The sequence below is a fragment of the Cyphomyrmex costatus genome, unplaced genomic scaffold (assembly GCF_001594065.2).
Source record: "Cyphomyrmex costatus isolate MS0001 unplaced genomic scaffold, Ccosl1.0 scaffold5, whole genome shotgun sequence".
Classification (NCBI taxonomy): Eukaryota; Metazoa; Arthropoda; class Insecta; order Hymenoptera; family Formicidae; genus Cyphomyrmex; species Cyphomyrmex costatus.
This window is the reverse complement of record NW_017279267.1, coordinates 2571503-2594275: the sequence shown is the minus strand read 5'-3', so window position 1 is coordinate 2594275 and position 22773 is coordinate 2571503. Positions and strand designations below refer to the sequence as shown.

The following is a 22773-nucleotide window of genomic DNA, read 5'->3' as shown; positions in this document are numbered from 1 at the left end:
AAAATAAATAGTAATAAATATTTATCATAAATATTCTGTGCTTTCTGGGTACTAATTTGAAAAATTATTTCATTGCGTAATTTAAATAACTATATAAATTCATATATAATTATACATAAATAGATACATAAATTCACATATAATTATATATTTATATATATATATATATATATAAGCGCTTAAAATGCAGCTTGAACGTTAATTTCTATTTATTTTCTTTCTTGTTGTGTGTTTACATGTACAATTTTAGAATCTCCTTATATATCATTGCAGGATTTATTAAACGAATCACAAAAATCGCTCTCAGATTCAAACAACAGTGCGGAATTAAGATTCGAACTTGAAAAATTAAACTTAACAGACGTTGAATCTTCTCAAGGAGATCATGCAAAAAACGTGCTTGCATTCCCACAGCAGTCCCATAGTTCGAAACAGTCCCAAACAGACTCAGAAAATCAGATATCTTTCAAAACATTTTCAATTAATCAGTCTATTGAAATGATAGATCTAATCCAAATTTTTAATCAAATACAACTTTTACATCACAATTATGATGTATTAGTACAACGCTTGGAGACGTTAGAAGAATTATTTAAGAAGAATGTTAGAAAAGCTCCTTCAGCTTTTGATCATTAATCACTTTGAATAATATATATACAGAGCTGAACATGTATCTGAAATATTTTTATTTAAAACGCGATTTTTGCACTACAAGTATATTTTGTATGTTGTACTTAAAATCAAAAAATTGTAAAATTTTTTACTTTGTAATTCAAATAATAACATTATCGATCTTACAAGGAAACGCAATTAACTGTCCTTCTTCGATTTTTTAATGAGCTTTTAGAAGGTTGTTTTATGAATAAAAGTAAAAGATACGTATTTTTTTTTATGCGGCTGAACCGCATGATAAAGGGATAAAAATCGGTTTTTTTCTTTCAAAGTGAATATCGTCAATACTATAAAACATAGAAAAAATTTTCCAGAATAAAAATTGAATGACTTTGACAGTACTTAGAAATATAATAAAAAATTTTTTATTAATAATTTTATTATAAATAAATAATTTAAAAAATTATTTGTATTATAGTTCTAAAATACTTTAGAAGCCATTTAATTTTTATTTTGCAAAATTTTTTTTTATTATAGCTTTTGAGATATTCACTCTAAAAGAAAAAAACCGATTATTTTCTTTTTACCCTTTAACGTGTGTGTGCGATATAAAAAAAACTCAGCTGATATAAAAAAATACTTTTGTCTATACAAAACATACTAAAAGTCCTTCTACATCTTACTATTTTCTGACTTTGTAGTGTAAATCAAACCATTTTGCGGTCACATTACACGAAATTGTTTCTGATCCATTTTTCACAAATATCACAGTACTTGATTGATTCAAATAAACGCTAAATACAGAATAATAAATTTATATCACTGATGATATATTATTCTCCATGAGTTACCGAATTTAAAAATAATTTCGTATTAGTAGTACTATTTTAGACTTGCATTTTAGACTTATCGAATGACCCATGTACATATTTACTTTCACACACCATCTTTTATTATTAATACTGAAACACAAAATATTTAACATGTATAATACAAAATACAATTGTTATAAATAATGTTTTTTTAAATAAAAATATTTTAAATACATGTCCAACCCTGTATATGCGTATATTGACAATTGTTTACATAATTGTTCAAGCAAAATTTTAATTAAATAATTTTTTAATGCGTATATATATTACAAAAATTAAATCAATCAATTGTATGTTTGATTATAAAATAAATTAATTATAAATTATGAGATTATGTAGATTATAGCGCGCGCGCGTAAACTAATTCAACCCTATGCGCCACACTTCATAATCCTCTATCCTCTTCTTTTTTCTGTTTTGGAAAAGTATCGCATACGAAAAACTAGAAAAATATATTTTTCAAAAATAGAGCTCCTTATCTTTGCTTACCTTTGAAAAGAAGAGATAGAAGGATGAAAGGGAGAGAAGAGAAGCACAGAGGAGAAACAAGAAAAAGAGGGTGCGAAAAAATTCGATGCGCAATTAAAAATCTACAAACTTAGTATATAAAATTCACACGTAATTATATATCTAGCTTGACTGTTATGGTATGTTCTCTCATCGATATTCATTGATTATAACTTCATCTTTTAGGCATTTAAAGTAAAATTTAATTAAAGTAAATATAAAACTAATAATATAAGAAATTGTTATTTTATATTAGATCCTGCTAAATATATAAAGTTTCATCCAACTCGTATAATTATTGAATCTGCAAACGTGGATTATATGATTTAAGAACGGATTCTTTTTATCAGCATTATCTTGTTAATACAGCACCTATAAATATGGTCAAATTCTATCCAAATGGAAACTTCATGTTAACAGCTTCTGACGATTCTACAATAAAGTTTAAGACTTTGATTTGAAATAGCAGCTTCAATAAGTTATTACTATTTTTTATTATAACAAGAAATCTCTCTCTCTCCCCCTCTCCCTCTCTCCCCCTCTCTCTCCCCCTCTCCCTCTCTCTCTCTCTCTCTACATTCCACAGTTAAGGTCCAATAAACATGAAATTGGCGATGGAACAATTGAACAGCAATGAAGAGAATACACATGTCAAGGGGGATTTAGTAAATCTGTATAAATGTAATAACTTCATATATAAATACGCTCTATTAAATTAGATAAAGTAACAGTTGCATTTTATTAAAATAAAATAAATAAATAAATAATGTACTGTTAATTCACATCAACTATTAATCATATAACATATATCATTTCGATATTTGTCAGATAAATTAAAAAAGTCACATCTAAAACAATCAGACAACAGTAGAAGAGAATCAATGAACAGTAGAGAAACATCAGCGAAAACCATCGACTCTAAAGTGATCAACATAAAGAACATGAAATATTTTTTCAATTAGATTATGTAGAAAATATACTCACAGCAGTCTCGTAACAGTCCCAAACAATTCTACAAAATCAAACACCTTCCAATGTATTTTTATCCAATCAAGCCATTAAAACAGTAGAAGATAAAATTTTAGATAAAATACAATTGTTACGTTACTATTATAATGTATTATAATATTACAACAGCGCTTGATGATAGAAAAAATGTTTTAAAAACTAGATTTGTAGCATCTTTGGTTTATAATAGTTAATCACTTGGAATAACATATATGAGAGAATATTAACAAATCATTAATATTTTAAGTAACTGAAGTTTCGATGCTCTATATTATAGATATGGAAAACGTAGCGTATTTCGTTGTGTTATAAAATAAATTCAAAAAACATTGTAATACACAAATTATTTAAGATACGTAATAGAAGATATTTTGTTATATATGATTTTAAGTATATTATTTTTGTATCTTTTTTGTGCATATGTATACGAGAATAAAAATGATTTTTTGTAAAAAATATATGTACAATATAAATAATTTCTGTATTGATATATGCCTATACATTTTTAAAAAATATACTGTCGGTCATATAAATTATTTTCTATAATGAATCTTTTAAGTTCTTGATATTATTTTGAAATTTGCTAATCATTTCTAGTCTTATCCGAACCAAATAAAGTATACGAGTATTTCATTTCTTAATAGATCTATTCCGATGTAAGAAATATTTACATACAATATTAAATAATATAACTACTTTGTGTGAACATATATAGATCGTAATATATATATTCTTCTTTTTACTAAAATTATAGAGAAAAGAGAGCTATATCATTATAATTATCTATAAATACCATCCGACATTAGATGATCTAGAATATTAAGCAACTCATGTTTATATGACCATATGTTATCTGAACATTTAAAATGACTTTTTTGATAGAAAAAAATTAATTGACACACATTATGTGAAATTATGTAACACACATTATTATTAGTGCAATTATATGAGTATATTTACAAAAATAAATATATAAAAATATCGATCTGTTATAAAATATTGATTAATTTTTTATAGCAATTAATTTTTTAATAGTATTTCAGAAAAAATAATATAAAGATTCATTTGAATATATGGTATTTGCAAAATTGAAATAATATTTCGAGGTTTTATGTTATATGAGAAACTTAGCTTATCTCATGTTACATTATATATAGTAAATTAAAAGAATATAATTTGTGTGTGTGTAATAGTATTTCAGAATTATATATAAGCTGCTTAATATAAGACATTTTCTTATACACGATTTTAGATACATTTTTGTATTTTGTATGTATGTATATATGTATATTTATAAAAATAAGTAATTTAACTGTGATTTTCTTTTTTTATAGAATAAAGTGCTATAAGAATACACATCATAATGTATGCCTGATATATTTAACAGCACCTGTTACAATCACATCACATAGATCATTCATGTCCCTTAATGAGTTCTTAAAAACTGACAAGTTTTTCCTGTTTTCTTGAGCGTTTCTAAAATCTCGTTTGAATCAAGCGCAGTGGTCACAGATACCTTCTTCTCTGGTAAATCTATCTTGATGTCATCGATACCTACATATCATATAGTAAAATAATGAGTTAGAGATTTGAACATAATTATTCTAAATTTTGCATATAAGTATCCCAGTCGACACCAACTAAAAGTATCAATATTACATATAATTTTTTTGCATTCAACAATAAAAATAAAATATAACACATTGAATGTGAAATTATATAACACTAATGTGTTATCTGCTTTAGTTTGTATCAACTGCAATGTATATTTTTTTTTCTAAAAAATTACAGCTGCCACTTCTTATATTTAATACTTCCACTTCTCTATAATGTAGTACATCTAACCTCATTTTATTCATTTCGTTATCCATTAATTTGACCAAAAATAATGTCTTCAAAGAGTACCGATAAGATATAATAATTTGCGAAATATGCCGTACACGCAAAAATACTTTTGTATCCGCAAAATTGACTATAAATGTTTTCAAGTACCTGCTTTTTTCCTGAGCACGTTCTGCACAGCCGTCGAGCATCCTTCGCATGTCATTTCGACGTTGAATTCATGTACCTTATGAAAAAATTATTCGTCAAATATTGTCTAAACATTTGTTTAAAGTTATTTGAATTTTTACGAGATTAGAATATCATTTTATTATTACCTGAGCTGCCATAATAACAATACGTCTCCGAAGAGTCTGTAGGTTCGAGATTTAACGCAATTTAACGTTCAAACGGATTATTGCCAAATCAGGCGACGAAATAGGATCGTATTAAAACCGTGAATACGACAGAAATCTTATCTGTAGTGTAGCTTCTTCGTAAAAGATAACGTACATCAATCGTGTGCTGGAGCAATGCTGAGTGCTGACCATTTCTGACTTCCAAGTAACTATGTACACTATATATATATATATATATATATATATGTGTTTATCGAACCAATTGTAGATTTTCATGCCCGATAAAAACAATTCTTAAAATATCTAAAAAAAGAACATTCGATTTAAAAGTTAATACATTTAGTGCAAAAATATATTATAGTGTTAATTTTGTATATACAATCATTGTTTAAAAAATTTTCATCATTTCATGATTTTTCACGGAGAATTCGTTTTTGTTGACATTCCGAATTTTTATGCATTAAGGAATTAACTTTAATCTCGCTTTAACTTTTGTTGTTTTCATTTCTTTAATTTTTAGAATCAAAAATGTTTCCTTTTTTACAAATTTATTTTTCAAGTTTTACTTAAAATTAGAATAAAAATTGTAGATGAGAACAGTTTAAAAATTAAACTTTTCTAATTTTAAATAAAAAAATTTGTGAAAATATTTCTAAGCTATTTCTAATAACGTAAATATTCTTATAAAGATTGAATAAAATCAATGACTATAAAAGAGTATCATCTTCCTAATAATTCTCTAATAAATAAGTGATATAAACAAAATATTTTGTACAATATTTGCTGATAATTAAAAGTAATATTAGAGAACTTTCAGGGAATTCAGTTTTTATTTTCATCCTTGCATCTTGACATAAGGTAGAAAAGTATTACGATTGAATGCCTAATTGTCAAACTCTGTATATGTACTTCAGGACTGTCTGTTCAACTGCGGCTACGCGAGGAACAAGCTTACATCCTACTTACAGCATGATTTTGCGAGCATTTCAGCTAAAGGATGAACTTGTGATACAGAATTTTTTTCCAGATCGACTATAATTTTCCTACGTTTTTTATTTCTCTTCCTGTTTTGTGAGACCGTAATGGAAATGCTTTCCTACAATTTTCGATGGCGAATAGCGGGTGAAATGTACAAATGTCTGATAAATTTGTCCTTGTTACCTCTATGCTTCTCATAAATAAAAACATAGACTGGCACGGACGGCGACGGGATTTGTTGGATGCCTTGTGCGAATGAGAGATCTTATCACAGTAATCAGTTCGGTTCATACTGAGAATACCTGCATTGCTCGTTTCACATATTCCGTCGATCATAGCTCTCTATCATACGTGTATCACTCATCCATACATTTGTCTATAGTCTAATTTTGCACATTCAGTCATATTGCTCTATGATGTTAGTGATAATCCTTAGTCGTTACACAATTTGTCAATACACTTCTCGATACGTTTATCGAATACGGTTTCAGCAGGGATATATGTATGGGGCCATACTTACTGTAGCACGAAATGTTTTGCCCTTTTCATTCATCCTGGATGATAACATAGTTGAATTCTTCTTTCTCTCCTTTTTTCTTGTTATTCGCCCATTAAGTGAAGAAATTTATACACTGATTTTTACACTGACGAGGATTGGGGTAATTTATAAATAACGCAGCTTGTTTTATGCTTATCGATGATTATAGGGCATATCTGTTACATTTATTCGCCTTACGAAGCATCGGGATTAGTGACAATGAAGCTGAAATGCAATTTTGTATAACAAATTGTATTCATGACAAGAGAAGCAGGGATTTAATAATAATTTAGCTTTAGCTTTGGCGCACTTGTCAAATCTTCGGAATAATTCGAAGACACAAATAGGGATTGCAATATACTGGCAGTCCATAATTCAAGATTTTGGAGACTATCATTCCCCAATTATACACATACGTTTTTACGCACAATGTTACGTGTAATTAAGCGGTGTAACGAGACTCGGGATCTTTCATTAAAATATATCCGTTCTCTCAATAAAAATATACGAGGAGACTATTAATTCGGTCTCGATGAAAAGACGTCTCACAGATGCATGCAAACCTGCGAAAGGGAGCTCCATGGAATGCTGCAGCATTAGGAGTGGGAATAATTTGAGCACGTTATGAAATGACCATTGCTAACTGAGACTCGTTTTGTTGGTAGTCTATTCTATTTCTTAATATTCGATGTAAATGCGATGCAAACGCGTTGCTAATAAATCATAAAATAATATATAATGTCGAATGCTGTACGCAAGAGTCAATGATTGGAAGATATCAAAAGAAAAATGCAATTCTTTTGTACTAGCAAAGAGATACGCTTTGTCGTAAAATAGTGGTTTATGGCGCGACGCAATTCTGGAGATAAAAACTGCGATTACTTCATCATATCGTTCACATTCAGTCCGTCGGACTGACTGGATTGTAGCCTGATGGCGGATTAGCGTGAATCCAGCGTCAGAGGAAACTGTAAGTATTCTGAACCGCTCTGCCAGTGGATGAAGACGAGCCCTGTTGTTCCACAATGGTGTTCTGTTGTTCTAGTCTCTCCAACGATTCCGTGCGAGTTCTTATAGAACCACCATAAGTGCGTACCTATTTTATTAACATGTCATTAAGCACTCGTATATACTCTTAATCTTGCTATCTTATCAAAAGTTTCTCTTAAAGTTTCTGGATTTTAGAAATAATAAAATGTACACATGTCAATATTAGAAAAAGGCTTGTCAATATTTCAGAAAATCAAGTCACAATACGAAAGAAAATGATACTAACAGATTTGTTTTATTGATGTGAAGGATATACGCATCACTGGCAAATGCAAATATCCATGTCAAAATACGAAATGGATATTTTGTGTATACATTATATTTAATTTTACAATAACTAAAAAAACATAATCTAAATTTATTGATGAAATATTGACGAGAATTTTTCTAACACTTTGCAAAGATGTAAGCAATCAGGATATTTCGTCCAAAATACTCTAATATTACTCTGTCAATTTAATGTACTGTTTTTCATAGCTTCCTGATATAAATGTTGCAATTTTATTTTAAAATTATTAGAGTACTAATCAGATAATATAATTTCTGAATGCTCCTGTATTGCTTGAGGCAAAATTAAAACATAAATCTTTTATAATATGCAATATAATAAAGTAGACCAGAAATTTCAAGAAAAAGCTTACTAAAAGCGAGCTCCTTGTCCCACGGTCATATTTCTCTGAATATTTTATATCTCACACATTTATATCATTCTAAACTTTTCGTTAAAATTTCATCACACGATAATTTTGCATATTTAGGCGAATGATATACAAATTTAATCAAATCATTTATAAAAATTTATAAAATAATAAATAAATATAGGATATAAGAGTGAGTTGTGACAGAAACATGCCTTGGAGAAAATTAGAAGAAAATATGAACATAAGAAATTTTTAATAATATATATTATTTTTACTCTTTTTGGAGTACATTATTTGTTTGAACATAAATATTATATAAATTATTAAATAAATGTCGAATTTTGTCATAAAAATAACACAAATAGGGTGCATTATATTTAACTTTGTATATCAATCTATACAAATTTTCATCAAGTTTCCAGCGAGTTTACACAAATGCAGACAAATCTGTTCCGTATCATCGACCATACGATAAATATGGGCGCTTTAGCTGGTTTATCTACTCACTGTCTGTAGATTAGACTTCAGACTGTGGGTGTTGGCCACTCGCGCTCACACAAGAGGAGTTAGACTTCCACTGCAGACTCTTACTTCTCTAGGCTCCAGAGTTGCCGGAGGTCTCCTCTCTTGTGATTGTTGTACATTCAAGCTACCCGCCACTACGTTATGGTGTCCTGGTCGCGATGCATGGCTCGGCGTCACTACATACTCTGTTAAAGTAACATCCGCAGTCCCACCAGATTCGAGTGGTATTGCATTCTGGCGAAAGTGTTCAAGCATATCATATATCGTAGGAAAGCACAGATGTTGAACTCGGCAATGACCTTGATCATTTAGCGTCATTCGTAAATGCTGTAATAAAAATGAACATGCATGTATTAAAAATGGTTTAAATATCATTTATAGTAAGTGTGTTGAAAATAATAAGTTTTAGTTACTTTTGCTCTTCCTTGGAAATTAAAAGTTAACACAAATTCGCCTTTTCTAGTTTCGCTTTGCCGAACCAGGAAAACACCATGACCATTAGCTGCACTATGCAATACAAGCTGCGCGGCGTCCGAGCGAGGAAGGGTGCCATGAAACCATGGATATTCTCGTAAGCTACTCGATAAATCCAGCTCACCTTCATTAGCAGACACTGCAAGCAAACAAATATATATATTTTTTACTTATTGCACTTGCCTGATTTACTCTTGCCGTTTGCAGGATTTATTCCTTACTTTGCTCAATTTCTTGCTGAGAGGAACATAATTCTAGATTACTACTGCTGCGCACGTGGAGTCTCGGAGGTAATTCTGGCGGATTACCTTGCGAGTCATCGCCGTGTTCATGACTAGCGGATCGAAAGCTCTTACTCGCCGAGTTGGCTCGTAATCGATCACTGTCGGATCCGATAGCAAGCGAACCGTGGCCTAGGGAATCTCCTAAAGAGTCACCCGGTCCGGAACCAGGAGCGCTCGAGCTTTGTTGTACCGTTCGCATACAATATCTAATTGTCGCCAACCACGACTTCATGTCATTTGAATCGTGTGCTTCGATGACAAATTCCATATTTTGCGTCTTCAAGACGAATGTATTCTCGTGATCCGGCATTTCGAGCGCCGTGGTTTCCCTCGCTTCTGTTATCGCCGAGCAAAAGACACCGCTCCGTGGTTTCACAGCCTTCGGTGGGGAATAAAACTCCAACATGTAGCCACCGATGGCCTTTATCAAAGCTAGCCGTGACTTTTCCCATTTCTGCGTTCCATCTATATTTTCTCCCATCAAGGAATTAACAATTCCTTCCTTACGACACTCCACCACAATTTTCGACAGCTTAGCCTTGGAGTGTTTATCCTTGCGGTGTTCACTGTGAGATAATTCCACTTCATCGCTCTGTTGCTTGTGGAAGAAACTCTTGCCTTTTTTAAGTCCCTTAAAGGATAATCTGCGGAAGAAAGGTTTGTGACTGGGCTTCGGTGACACTGCCTCTCCTTCGTGTTCGGAATAGTCGCTAAATTCCTCATGTGAGGATGCTCGAACAGGCGCATTAGTGTTCTGGCTCGCAAGGTTTATATCTCTTTCATTGGATACTATGCTCCTAGTATCATGCAACGACAGCGATCTAAACAATACAAGAGCAACGTTACTATTATATGTATATATACCTTTGCCTTTAAAACTCCAAATCTCCATAATTGAAAGAAATTATAAAACAAAATATAAATAAAAAAAAATAAAATGCATTTTTATAATATACATAATAAAATAAAATTACAGATAGCATTTCGTAAGACAAAAAATATAAAAAATCCTAGATTTTCATCTTTTTCTTATACGAAATACATACAAAGTATTTCTTATTTTACATATCTTTACTGAAGTTTATAATAAATGAAAGCACATGTATATTTGCAAACTCTAACTTATTATTTTCATCATTTCTCATAAATTATTATTTTCGACAAAAGTTGTACATTTGAGTTTTCCCTTCGACCATTGAAGCGACTACTCCAATGTTTACTTCCTGACAATACGAAAGGTTAATGGTCTTCATTACGACATTCTATGTGATAGTGCAACGTAAAATCGCAGAGCGACACGCACCTCACACTCTGACGCAGGTACTCGCTCTCGAAGTGCTCGCAGAAGCTCTCGACAAACTTGCGGAGAAAGTCGCGGTGCGAAAGGTTGGCGCGGGCGCTCTCAGGCAGGTTGAGGCTAACGTAGGCGCAGAACGCCTTGGCAAAGTCGGAGGCCGAGGCGCGGGCGTGTCTCTCGCAGAACTCAATCCAGCCGGTCGCTGCTTCCGGCGACGCGGCGGTCGCCGTAGACGACGTGGCCGTCGTCGTAACCGGTGCAATCGCCGCTGTCGTCGTCGTCGTTGTCGCCGTCGCCGCCGCCGCCGCCGCCGCCGCCGTCGTCGTTGTCGTTGTTGACGTCGACGCAGTTTCCGTAGTTATCGTTGTGGTCGTCGTCGTCGTCGTTGCTGCTGGCGACGTCGTCGTCGTGATCGTCGGCTTCGTTGCCGTTGACGCCGTTGTATTAATCGCCGGTGATATCGCAGGGCTCGCTGTCGGCGTGCTCGCGGCGTAAACACTCATTACCGGCGTCTGGCTTGCGTAGGGGGCGGAAGACCTCCCCCCCTTGTGCCGCCGCCGCCGCCGCCACCACCACCGCCGTCGTCGTCGCCACCCGTCGCCCTCCACTCTCACTCACCGCCGCCGCCGCCACCGCCACTGCTCTGGGATCCCCTTACGAACGTCGCCGCCGCGCCGTTTAAGTAGGGTGGACACGAACGCGCGCGACAGACATATCACACCCCGCGCGTCACGTCGTTGATGTCGTACGCGCGCTCGCCGTAAAACTAATCACGGCGGTTGCTGAATGGTCACACAATCGAACACATATGCACACATATACTTATTGTACACATATGGCGGTTCTGAAAAAAGAAGGGGGAAGAGTCGACAGTAAAAAGAGTGCCGAGAGGATGTTGATACGACCATACGTTAATGCATGAGAGAATTGTTGTTTGATCCTTGAATAGTAGAATGAACTCAAGATGAAAAATTCGTTACATTATACTTGTACAATATATAGATACATGTATATTCCTTCTTAGTTCATTCATTGTACTTTTTTTTACGAAGAAAAGGAAAACTGATATGTATGATAGGTAAGTTGATTGTAACCGATGATAGCTGTGATAGCTAAAACTTTGGAGTAACCGGAGAGTCTTGTGGCTTTCGCGCTTTTCGTTAATTTCACTCGTCTACTTGCGACGATCTGTCTCTTTTCTAATAGTCTCTATCGTCTATCTCTCGCTAGCGGGAGTGAACGATAGTTGGCAACTTTATCGAGGTAGTGCCGATTCTTATCACGACCGTGTGTCAAAGTCAAGGACTCGCACGCGTAATACTCGCACGTTCGTACCGTCGTGCTTGTCTCACGGAAATATTTACGGGCATTATGAAGCACACGCACAAAATGCGTGACTGCGTGATACACGCGACTCACTTCCACTCATTCTATTTCTATACGGGAGCTCTCTCTTTTATTCTCTCTCTCTCTCTCTCGATTTTGTAGAGGTTAGGCAATCGCGTGGTTCGTTCTTTCCCTCATAGAAACGCGCATGTATATTTGTTTCTACATAATTTTAAATATACAGCCACAATAGAAGGAATAAGAAATTAGGAATAGGACCACTTTCACCAAGCTTCAATTAACTTAACGGGCCTAGTAAGGGGCTACGCAAAATAAAAGGAACAGAGAACAAAGAATAAGAATTTCAACCTATCAGAAAATATACTGTGGAATAAACAGTGTGTATTCCATAGTACATGATTTCTGATAGGTTGAAATTCTTATTCTCTGTTCCCTGTTCCTTTTAGGGTGCAGTCACATGGAGTCAGAAATAACGGAACGGAACATTGATAGAAAAAAGATAGAACAATCCTATCTCTTTTCTATCAATGTTCCGTTCTCATTCCGTTCCGCTATTTCTTTCTCCATCGGGACGAACCTTAAGGTTGATTTATACTGGCCGTAATCTGTTAACTTATGCCGTAATCTGTAAAAATTGACCAATCACAGTCGAATGAGAGGGGAATAATCGATTATAATTGGTCAATTTTTACAGATTACGACATAAGTTAACAGATTACGGCCAGTATAATCCAACCTTTAATTCTGCGCTCATGGCACATAGAAAAACGTAAGGCTGTAAACGTAATCAGTAAGCGAATTGACCAATCACAGTTGAGAACGTAAGCAGCCGCCGCTACGTTCTCAACTATGATTGGTCAATTCGCTTACTGATTACGTTTACGGCCTTAAGGTCATCACACGTACGAAAATTTTAGTAAGAACCAATAACGAGCATTCTGTGTTTCTAGAGAATCTTGTGATTGGTTCTACTCTCGTTCCGCGTTACGCTATTCCACTGCATGGGTTTGCACCCTTAAGCGGGGAGCACAGACTTTTGCATAACGCATAAACCATATACATAAAGAATTTGATTGGTCCATTGACTCATGCATAAGAAAATGGGGCCAATGAAATTCCTTATGCACATGCTTTATGCGTTATGCAAAAGTCTGTGCTCCCCGCTTTAAGCCCATTCTACATTGGTCGTATCCAAAAGTGTTGCACTGGTGGGCGATAGTGCAATCTAGAGTCCTAGATATCAGAGAAGCGCAACCGATGTTCCGCGTTCTGATTAGCTGACTGTCAGCCAATCATGACATTCATTCAGTGGTATTAAAAATGGCTGACTAATAGACGATTGGTGGATTTCATATTTCGTCTGCAAACGACGCCATTTTTAATACTTTTCTTAGTAATTTTGCGATACTGACTTAAACCGGTTGCGCTTCTCTGATATCTAGGACTCTAGTGCAGCCAAGAGAAAACGTTATCTGCTTTAAGCCCATTCTACATTGGTCGTATCCAAAAGTGTTGCACTGGTGGGCGATAGTGCAGCCAAGAGAAAACGTTATTATATTTTTACATCGTGATTACTTCTATATTGTCACGTTCATATGTTCAGACTTCTTTGGAAAGACTTCGTCGTCTATAATTCCTGATTAGAATGAATTAAACATGATATAATTGATAATTTGATATAGTCAGACATTAACGAGAAGAGGAGGGAAGATGAAAAGTGTAAAACACTCAGCAACAACTGCTGCAAAAGATAAATCACAGTTGTTTTTTGTGGAATGTGATAATTGAAAATATAGAGAAGTTCGAAATGATCGAATCTTGCACGAAGAAGCGAATGTTGTTAGGTATTACATTTTTAGGAGGGTTAGTTTCTCATATTTTCCGCATCAAATGTACGTTCAGAAGCACTCTCGGAGTAGCCTCGGAGTAATGTATCATTTTATCTTTGTTCAACATTCGGTGAACAACAGATATAAAATACATGGAGGTACTCAGATAGTGCTTCTGAACATAGCCTAAACAGCAGATTGCTGTAGGTGCAGATTCTTTAAACAAAGCGTTTACGGAAGAACTTAATTTCTTGTATGACTACATTCCTTGCAGATTAACAGTTTTAGCGTTAATTATCGAGAGCCATTGGACAAACAGCTCAAGTAAACTTTATATTGATAATTACGAGAATAATTCCTCCTGTATCTCTGGCGAGGAATATGAAGTGATATCCGAATGCCATCCATGCACTGCCTTTGAAATTGCTAGTGAAAGCATTGATGTTTGTGTCCATGCGAGGTATAAAGAAGTGTTGAAATGCAAGAGTGGTGAAACAATAACAAGAAGGTAAAGCATCTGACAGAGAATCGAATGTGTATCTTGAATTATAAGAATTCAAAGAAGTATAAGAATTAAGAAAGTAAAATTAGAAAATAAGTGAATTTATAAAAATATTTATTAATTGGTCAACACTTAGTAAATTTTTTTACTTTTGTAATTTTCATCTTGTTTTGAAATACATAATTAACTACCAGGATTTGGATGTATTTGATTCTATATACTATGTCCTCATTTATGTTACAGTTGTGACAAAGTAGCTTGGCTAGAAGAAAAAACATTTTGGAAGTTTGAGGGTTTCATGTTTGCTGCAGCGATCTTCTCTTGTTTAGCTGTATATTGGAGAGAGAATATATTAAGACAGAGAATAATCAGAAAAGTAGCGAAACAATTACGAATTAGCGCATGAATGCTGTGAGTTGAGAATTAAGAGAGAATAGATAGAAAAGTTTTATATTTATATATTTTTCACTTGTACAAGAAAAAGATAAGGAGAAAGAAATGGAGGAAAAAATTGAGAATGAAATAGAGAAAGAAATGGATAGTGAAATATATTTAACGATATATTCTATGGCAGACTTGTGTCTTGTTCCAGTAGAAACTCTAATAACTTTTTTTACTATAAAATATTGTGACTCATCAGTTAATATTAAGCTAGTACCAAGTAAACAGAATTTAACTGAACAAGCTTACATGATTGATCTCACAGATTTTGTGTATGAGATTGTAAATGAAATACCTTACTATGCAAGCTCATTTGAATTACCAATTATCATTGTAAATGAAGACAGCTGCATGGCTGGTTTGTGTACAGTATTAAGATATATTGTAAAAAATATGAATTCATCTTTACTAAACAACAAAACTATGTTATTAGGCTTCAAGGATTCCTGTTTGATGGCTTGTTCTGAGGCAAGTGTATGGACTAAATTTTGCGAGATTGATTTAATTTCAACTCTGAAGTCTTTAGATTCGAAGGTTTTGGAGAACTCCGAATTGCCTGTTAATTTAGCCAGATTTGAATATCACATGTCTCAACCACTTAAAATGCACAATTTATATAAATACATTACGAGCAAAAAGTTTGATGCTATTGATATAACTGAACGTGATAAGACAGGTATGCCGATACATAAGTATGCGGATAGTGGACATATTACATTAGCTGACTTAATTATATTTGTGTGTATGCATATTCTACTGAATATGTTTCCAAGTCAGATATCAAAGCTGATACCCTTAACAGTTCAATGGTATGACAGAATGTTGGATGATTTTCGTATACAAAGCTGCATAAAATATTTACCTTCGAAAAGCCATAATTCAAATGTACAGTATACACTTCCAGTTGTAGTAAATGAAAGCTTATACAAGAGTGATTATAAACGATACAAACCAAAAAATCGCATTTTCACAAGGCAAGAGGATATAGAACGTTCATTGCAGTTGATCGAAAACATGAAAATTTCAATGCAACTTGATGTTAAACCATTTGGTATAGAAGTAAACTTCAACTGGTCTGACATTCCTTTTGAGGCCACACCAGCAGGCGGTTCATTGCCATCTGCAAGACTTCGACGGAAACAAGACCAACTGCAGAATCTGTGCAAACCTGTTTTGAAGCTTGCAAAGGCAGGGGATATTATTGTAGATTTTTGTTCGGGTACTGGCCATTTAGGAATATTGATAGCATACTTGCTACCTCGTTGCACAGTTATTCTACTGGAAAATAAAGAAGAGTCATTGAATCGAGCCAAAGAGAGGGTAAAAAGAATGAAGTTAACAAACATAAAGTTTTCTCAGTGTAACTTGAATTATTTCAAGGGAGATTTTGACATTGGTACGTCGTTACATGCTTGTGGCTTATCAACAGACTTGGTAATTCAATGTTGTATACGAAAGAACGCGATTTTCGTGAGTTGCCCTTGCTGTTATGGCTCACTGCAAAATTGTCATCAGCTAACGTATCCGCGAAGTGATGTTTTTAAGAAACATATTAATAATAAAGAATACTCATACCTCAGTCATGCAGCAGATCAAACACATGATGAACTAAATATTAAGACTAAACAAGGTTACAAATGTATGACAATTGTAGATACGGACAGAAAACTATTTGCCGAACAATTTGGGTACAAAGTTTATTTCGCTAAATTATTTCCAGAAACGAGTTCACTTAAGAATCACTTGTTAGTTGGTATACCAAAAGATAAGTTAACACATAGTAATTCATGTGACAATTGAATTTGTTCACTGTAGGACTTTTGTAAATAAATAGCATTTATGTTGAGAACATTAATTAATTATGTCAGTAATTTTCTTACATTAATATGTAAACATTTTTAATTAATTTTTTTAATGATAAGGAGTCTTATAATATTTAATTATAAGAGTTTTATCAATATTTTTTATTATAATATCAAGACTATTATATATAAAATATTTATTTTATATGTAATGTATGTTTATAATTAATTTTAAAACTAATAAAAATTGATTGAAGGGGAAATTTTTCAAACTTTTTATTTTAATATTTATATTATATTATGAAAGAAATAGTTTTTGCTATTATAACAAAATAATGTACTTTTATAATATATATTATATAGGAGACATTATATAAATGTTTATTGCATTAATTCTGATATGCATTGTGTATATATTATGTATATATATATGTATATCTTCGTTCTGTCTACATGTATCAGAATAATAGACTTTATTCTTAACATATTTACATATGTATATGGTCAATGAAAAAAACTAATAAATAAACATATTTATTTTATCTTTCCATAATAATATTTCCTTATATAAATAATATGTATCATTTCATATTTCTTTTCTCAAATATTTCGAATGTTATTCACGAATTGTATACGAATCGGATGCTAGAATGTTTGCAATATTATTGCAATTTTTGTTGCAATATTCTATTATACAATAGCTGCGTTCAGCAGACTCAACAGGGGGTCTATTCTTGAAAAGAAACTTATACGAAAAATTAGGAAAATACTATAGCATACGTAACATATACTATAGTATTTCCCTAGACTTTCGTATACGTTTCTTTTCAAGAATAGAGCCCCAGTTTTTCAACCGTTTTATGATTCGTCTCGCTGATTGGATTATACTTTCAGATCTAAAGAAATAGTCCTATCTCAGCAAAGAATTATAAGACAGTTGTAAAACTGTTGAGTCTGCTGAACGCAACCATTATTACTAGAATCCGTGCTGTATGTACAGAACGACATATTGAAAATACTGTTAATTTTCTAAATATTTAATAATAATTAATTATACTATTATATTTTATAATATTTAGTCAACATTTAGAAAAGTAAAATTATAGTACTGAAAAGACAATATAATTAATAACTTATTTTAAATATATATATTAAAATATTGTTCAATATTTTTAGTATTCCAAGTATGTAATTAATTACATTTTTCAATAATATATTGATTAATATTAGATTTGTGCTAAAACTCGATACTGTAGATTCAAGAATGTGTAGCCAATCAAGATATAGTTTTTACGGGAAACCGATAAAATTGATTGGCTACGTTTCTCGTTCCAAGAATTTGGACCGAGTTCTAACGCCGTGGATACGGGGTCGATCTGGGGATCGATTCTGTATCTCGAAACAAAGTGAAAATTACAAAAGTGAGCAAATTTACTAGGTATTGACCAATGAAATTAGAAATGTTCTAGTATATTCGCTCACTTTTGCAATTTTCACCTTGTTTCAAGATACAGAATCGATCCCCTGTAATTCAAGTGAGATCACTCACTTTTCGCACTTTCATCTCACAGGAGTTTGTTCGCGTGATTCTGTAATAACGAAGTGAAAATACGAAATCACTAAATTTATCAGTGTCGGGGAAACATGAAAATGTGAAATAGTGAAGTAATTTTCTCTTATTTTGATCCAATCGATGCTAATCGATGCAAAGAGCACTTCTGAATAATAATAATAATATAAAAAATAATAATAATATATATAATAATAATAATAATAAGGTTTCTCTCTGTTTTGTGCGACCCAAACTATTGGGGGAAATTTTAGGGGATTTGCTTCTTAGCTGTTAGGGATTTTTGGAAGATTCTAAGATATGTTTTAGGGGACATCTTTCAAAATCATTTGGCAATACTGTATTACTGTATCATTAATCATTATACACAAGAGACGCACGTGGTTTATGTATGTAGATATAGAATAGAAAGTTTTTTTAATTTACAACATATATTATTCCGTTAATTCGATGTCGTTTTTTATAAGAAGTGGTAACCGAGGAGATGGTACACAGAAACGTAAAGTAAGTTTTTTTTATTTAATTTTCTTTCCGAATTATGTTTTGTTCTCTACAGTTTAAAGGTTAAAATTCAGTTACGATTATTTTGATCTCCCCTGATTTTTGTTAGACGTTTGCATACTGCATCGAGTATTTGTTTAAAAAATTGTTAAAAGTTATAATATAACAAACATATCTAGTGTCGATGAATTCTCTAGAATTATCTAAAAGTAATAAATTTCACGTGACCTGACTACATATCATTTGGTCTATATTTTTCTTGTTTGTAAGCCAAGTGCATGATATTTCATGTTCACTTTTCGCATTCTAAAGTCAAAGCAAGTTATGTGTCAAACTGTGATTGAGCCGTGTAGAATCTTGAAACGATAATCAAGGAGACAATGGCTGAATAGGATCGTGTAGAACACATGTGTCCTAACAAGTGAGACGATCAATGTATGAGAGTTTTAAATTAAAGACAACACTAAAACACTGAGTCTCTTGATCACCTAGATCCTAAGACTATAAAGGGATATGTTATTCATATTTTTTTTCTTATATATAATTTAATGTATTAATATAATTATTAACTTTGTTAATTTCTAATTTTATTATGTTAGCTCAATGGCCACTTTAATAAGAAATCTACAATTCAGTCAAAATCAAAGAAATCAAAGAAGTCCAAACTTGATGATAATGAAAGTATTGCCAGTACGGATGAAGAGTTTGCAGAAGAAAATTTAGGGTAACTAAATTAAAGATATATTCAAAGAATATGTGATAATGAATAAGTATATAAGATTTTTAACAAATTATAAGAATAAACTTTGGACTAATGAGAGTCAAAATACAGTTGTTTATGCGTAATTATAAAAAAATTTTTAATATATCATAATTTTTATAACAAAGTACAGTATCCTATAAATATATTATATAAGTGTGATAAGTATATGGTATAGGATATACTTATCATGCTGAAGATGATTCAAAGCAGAGCTGAAACGTTCGTACTTTGTTGTTAAAATTAGGATATATTAAAAATTTTTTATAATTATATATATACACAAACAACTCCATTTTGACTCTTATTAGCCCAAAATTTATTTTTATAATAAGATTTTTACTTATAGAAATGAAGCACAGAGTGAAACTGAGGAAGAAGAGGAAACTGCACAAGAAAAACGTTTGAGGCTTGCAAAGAAATATCTTCAAGAAATTGAAGAAGAAGGTACAAAATAAAATATTTTTACATTTAATGTATGTTATTTTGAAAAGAGAGTAAAACGGTTTTATTATGTAATAAATTAATCTTTGATATTACAGAAAAAGATAGAGCAGAATTTGAAGAAGGTGCGGTTGCGCAGAGATTACGTGAAGAATATTTAGAGGAAAAAGGTCGATTAAAAAAAACTATAGCGATTAATTATGTTGGCCACAATGAACTTATAACATTGAGGTGTAAAGAACATAAATCGTCCATTACCTGTATTTGCCTTTCAAGTGATGGCAATATATTATATTCAGGATCTAAGGATGGTAGTTTAGTCAAATGTAAGTTTATAAATTTTAACTTTTTTTATGGCACTATGGTTCAAATCGGACTCAGGCCTCTTCTAAATGAGACGTCAAAATAATGATTCTTCTAGAATTAGGTTATTAGCCTAATGTTCAATCCTCTAATTTAGGAGATTGATGCATGTATCTATTAATGATATATGCAGTTTAACGCCCGATCCAGCACTAGTAATCAAGGTGTCTTAATTATCAGATGGAGCTTTTTGATGATTTCTTGAACTTTTGACTATATAGGGTGCCTGACAATTAATAAAAAAATTCACGTAGCAGCAGAGAATGGACTAAATAGAGTAAAAAAACTCCTCTATTTTGCAATTTTCATAATGGTTAACGAGTTATTAATATATGAAAATAATGAAATTTGCCTAGCTCAGCGGTAAGTTGAGCAAATTTTGTTATTTTTAAAAATTAATGACTTGTTAATTATTGCGAAAATTGCAAAATAGAGTTTTCTAGTACTTTTTTATTTGGTTTACAATAAGGATAAAATGATATTGGGTTCGACAGAATCAAATTTTGAAACATTGTAAGAACCTGGTCTGTTAATTACTCCATTCTTTCTATCTTTCTTGTAAGATAGACAAAGAGAATCTTATATCCAACATCTCACAGTTAAGTTTTGCCTTTAAGATCCAAATGGAATCTATCACGTGATCAGACAAGTAATTACGACACTTGCAATGAATAGCAGAACTGAGCAGAATGTTGCTGTCGTAGTTCTTGAGTCCTGGTGGTGATGGATAGTAGTGTGTCGATGATGTTGGATACACACTTCATTTCATATTAGCAGTCCAGGTTTCTGTAGTAATCAATTAATTTTCTTGTGGACTCTCCATATTTAAGCCAGGAATCCAGTGATAAAGGCCGATTGAGAATACAGCGTTGTTGTTACGCAAAGTAATAAAAAGTGAATTTCCTCAAATTACTAATTTATTCCAATATATTAATATAACAACTTCAAAACATTTCAACTCACTTTGGAATCTTCCTCAGCTAATATAAATTTAATACTCTTCCTTTGTATTTATTGTTCGAGTCACATCAGATTTTCAGATTTTATGTTGAAATCTTACCACAATACAAAGAAATTAATTGATCCAATGTTTCAAAACATTTTTTTTATGAGTCGAAACTGAGTTTGTTCTGAGTTTGTTATATTGATGGAATAAATTAGTAATTTGAGGAAATTCACTTCTTATTACTTTGCATAACAACAACATTTTATCCTCAATTGCCCTTCATCACTGGATTCTTGGTTTTAAACGCGAAAAAATAGTGTATATAGACACAAGTAGGATTGAACTCGGATCTACAGATTGCGAGTCAATCGCACTGAGCAGCGAGCCACTCGATGTCTGAAATTTTAGCTTTAAATGAATAATATGTAGATAAAGTTCTAAAAATAATAATTAAAATAATTATATATATCTATTGGTTAAATACTATTATTTATTGTAAACTATAAATTGACAATTGTTTACTAGGGTCAGTAAAGGATAAAAAGAAATTGAAAGCCATTAGAGGAAACAGAGGAAAGCAGAATCCTGGAATGAAATCTATACAATGTTTGGCGATTAGCACAGATGGAAGGTTTCTTGTGAGTTTAAGTGAAATTTTCTTTCATTTTATATAAAAATTTGAGATAAAAAACAAATCTTTTTCATCATAGGTAGTAGGAGAAAGTGGATGTAAAGACATAAAAGTGTTCTCTGGTGATACTATTAACCATATAAAGGATCTGAAAGGTCACAGAGGTTTAGTATCTGGATTAGTATTCCGTAAAAATACTCACACGTTATACTCTGCTTCCGAAGATAAGAGCGTGAAAGTTTGGAATCTAGACGATATGGCTTACGTTGAATCTTTGTAAGTAATTTTCGATAAATCTGATATGTGATATTTTTATGATATACGTTTTATATTTTGGTATATACAGAGAATAGATAATTTCTCCGGAGAATAGATAAAATGTACTACTTTTAATATAATAATAACAGATTGGCATATCATTTTTTGTCTCTGATACAGAGTTTATCCTTGTTGAAGTAGGCCTATATGCTTGAAGAGTGTCTGCTATTATGTAATGTTATATTATTTTTCTAGCAAAACATCTTTTAATTGTTTAAAAGAAATCTATTTTTACTTTGCTCTTTAACATTACAAATGATTCGATGATATTTAAATCAGATGCATTAGTCAAGAAAAATATTGATGTTTTCCAAAATATATATATATATATATATATATATATATATATATAT

At 32.2% G+C, this 22773-nt stretch overlaps 6 protein-coding genes across 8 annotated transcripts in view; 4 read left to right on the top strand and 2 right to left on the bottom strand.

The window, feature by feature from the left end:
* Positions 1-636, top strand: part of LOC108778265 (POC1 centriolar protein homolog A-like) — a 2852-nt gene extending 2216 nt beyond the window's left edge. Inside the window, 1 exon segment of the mRNA XM_018545396.1 lies at positions 274-636. Coding sequence (XP_018400898.1) covers positions 274-636 — 363 coding nt within the window.
* Positions 637-4352: 3716 nt separating this feature from the next.
* On the bottom strand, positions 4353-5372 carry Atox1 (Antioxidant 1 copper chaperone). Its single transcript, XM_018545616.1, has 3 exons — positions 5159-5372; positions 4992-5067; positions 4353-4553 (listed from the first exon to the last, which is right to left on the bottom strand). The coding sequence occupies exons 1-3, from the start codon at positions 5168-5170 to the stop codon at positions 4426-4428; spliced, it is 216 nt and encodes a 71-aa protein (XP_018401118.1). The 5' UTR covers positions 5171-5372; the 3' UTR covers positions 4353-4425.
* A 1929-nt stretch (positions 5373-7301) lies between these two features.
* Positions 7302-11528, bottom strand: Lnk (SH2B adapter-like protein Lnk). Of its 2 annotated transcripts, none has more exons than XM_018545473.1 (5): positions 10973-11528; positions 9607-10490; positions 9325-9524; positions 8978-9238; positions 7302-7791 (listed from the first exon to the last, which is right to left on the bottom strand). In XM_018545473.1, the coding sequence occupies exons 1-5, from the start codon at positions 11467-11469 to the stop codon at positions 7654-7656; spliced, it is 1980 nt and encodes a 659-aa protein (XP_018400975.1). In that variant the 5' UTR covers positions 11470-11528; the 3' UTR covers positions 7302-7653. The 2 variants fall into 2 exon arrangements, with proteins under 2 accessions (XP_018400975.1, XP_018400976.1); XM_018545474.1 differs by having other exon boundaries at positions 7713-7791; positions 8894-9238.
* Positions 11529-13875: 2347 nt separating this feature from the next.
* JTBR (jumping translocation breakpoint protein JTBR) lies at positions 13876-15072 on the top strand. The gene is made up of 3 exons (XM_018545459.1): positions 13876-14176; positions 14417-14650; positions 14888-15072. Exons 1-3 carry the CDS (start codon positions 14121-14123, stop codon positions 15048-15050), a joined length of 453 nt encoding a protein of 150 aa, XP_018400961.1. The 5' UTR covers positions 13876-14120; the 3' UTR covers positions 15051-15072.
* A 70-nt stretch (positions 15073-15142) lies between these two features.
* Positions 15143-16928, top strand: Gstcd (glutathione S-transferase, C-terminal domain containing). Its single transcript, XM_018545454.1, has one exon. It carries the CDS (start codon positions 15143-15145, stop codon positions 16883-16885), a length of 1743 nt encoding a protein of 580 aa, XP_018400956.1. The 3' UTR covers positions 16886-16928.
* A 1910-nt stretch (positions 16929-18838) lies between these two features.
* The window catches only part of U3-55K (U3 small nuclear riboprotein factor 55K), a 5075-nt gene continuing 1140 nt past the window's right edge, over positions 18839-22773 (top strand). For both annotated transcript variants that reach the window (XM_018545455.1, XM_018545458.1), the window contains exons 1-6: positions 18839-18961; positions 19558-19682; positions 20068-20165; positions 20261-20488; positions 21997-22109; positions 22182-22378. In XM_018545455.1, the coding sequence (XP_018400957.1) occupies positions 18908-18961; positions 19558-19682; positions 20068-20165; positions 20261-20488; positions 21997-22109; positions 22182-22378 (815 nt within the window). In that variant the 5' untranslated portion in view covers positions 18839-18907. The remainder of the gene's footprint in view (positions 18962-19557; positions 19683-20067; positions 20166-20260; positions 20489-21996; positions 22110-22181; positions 22379-22773) is intronic.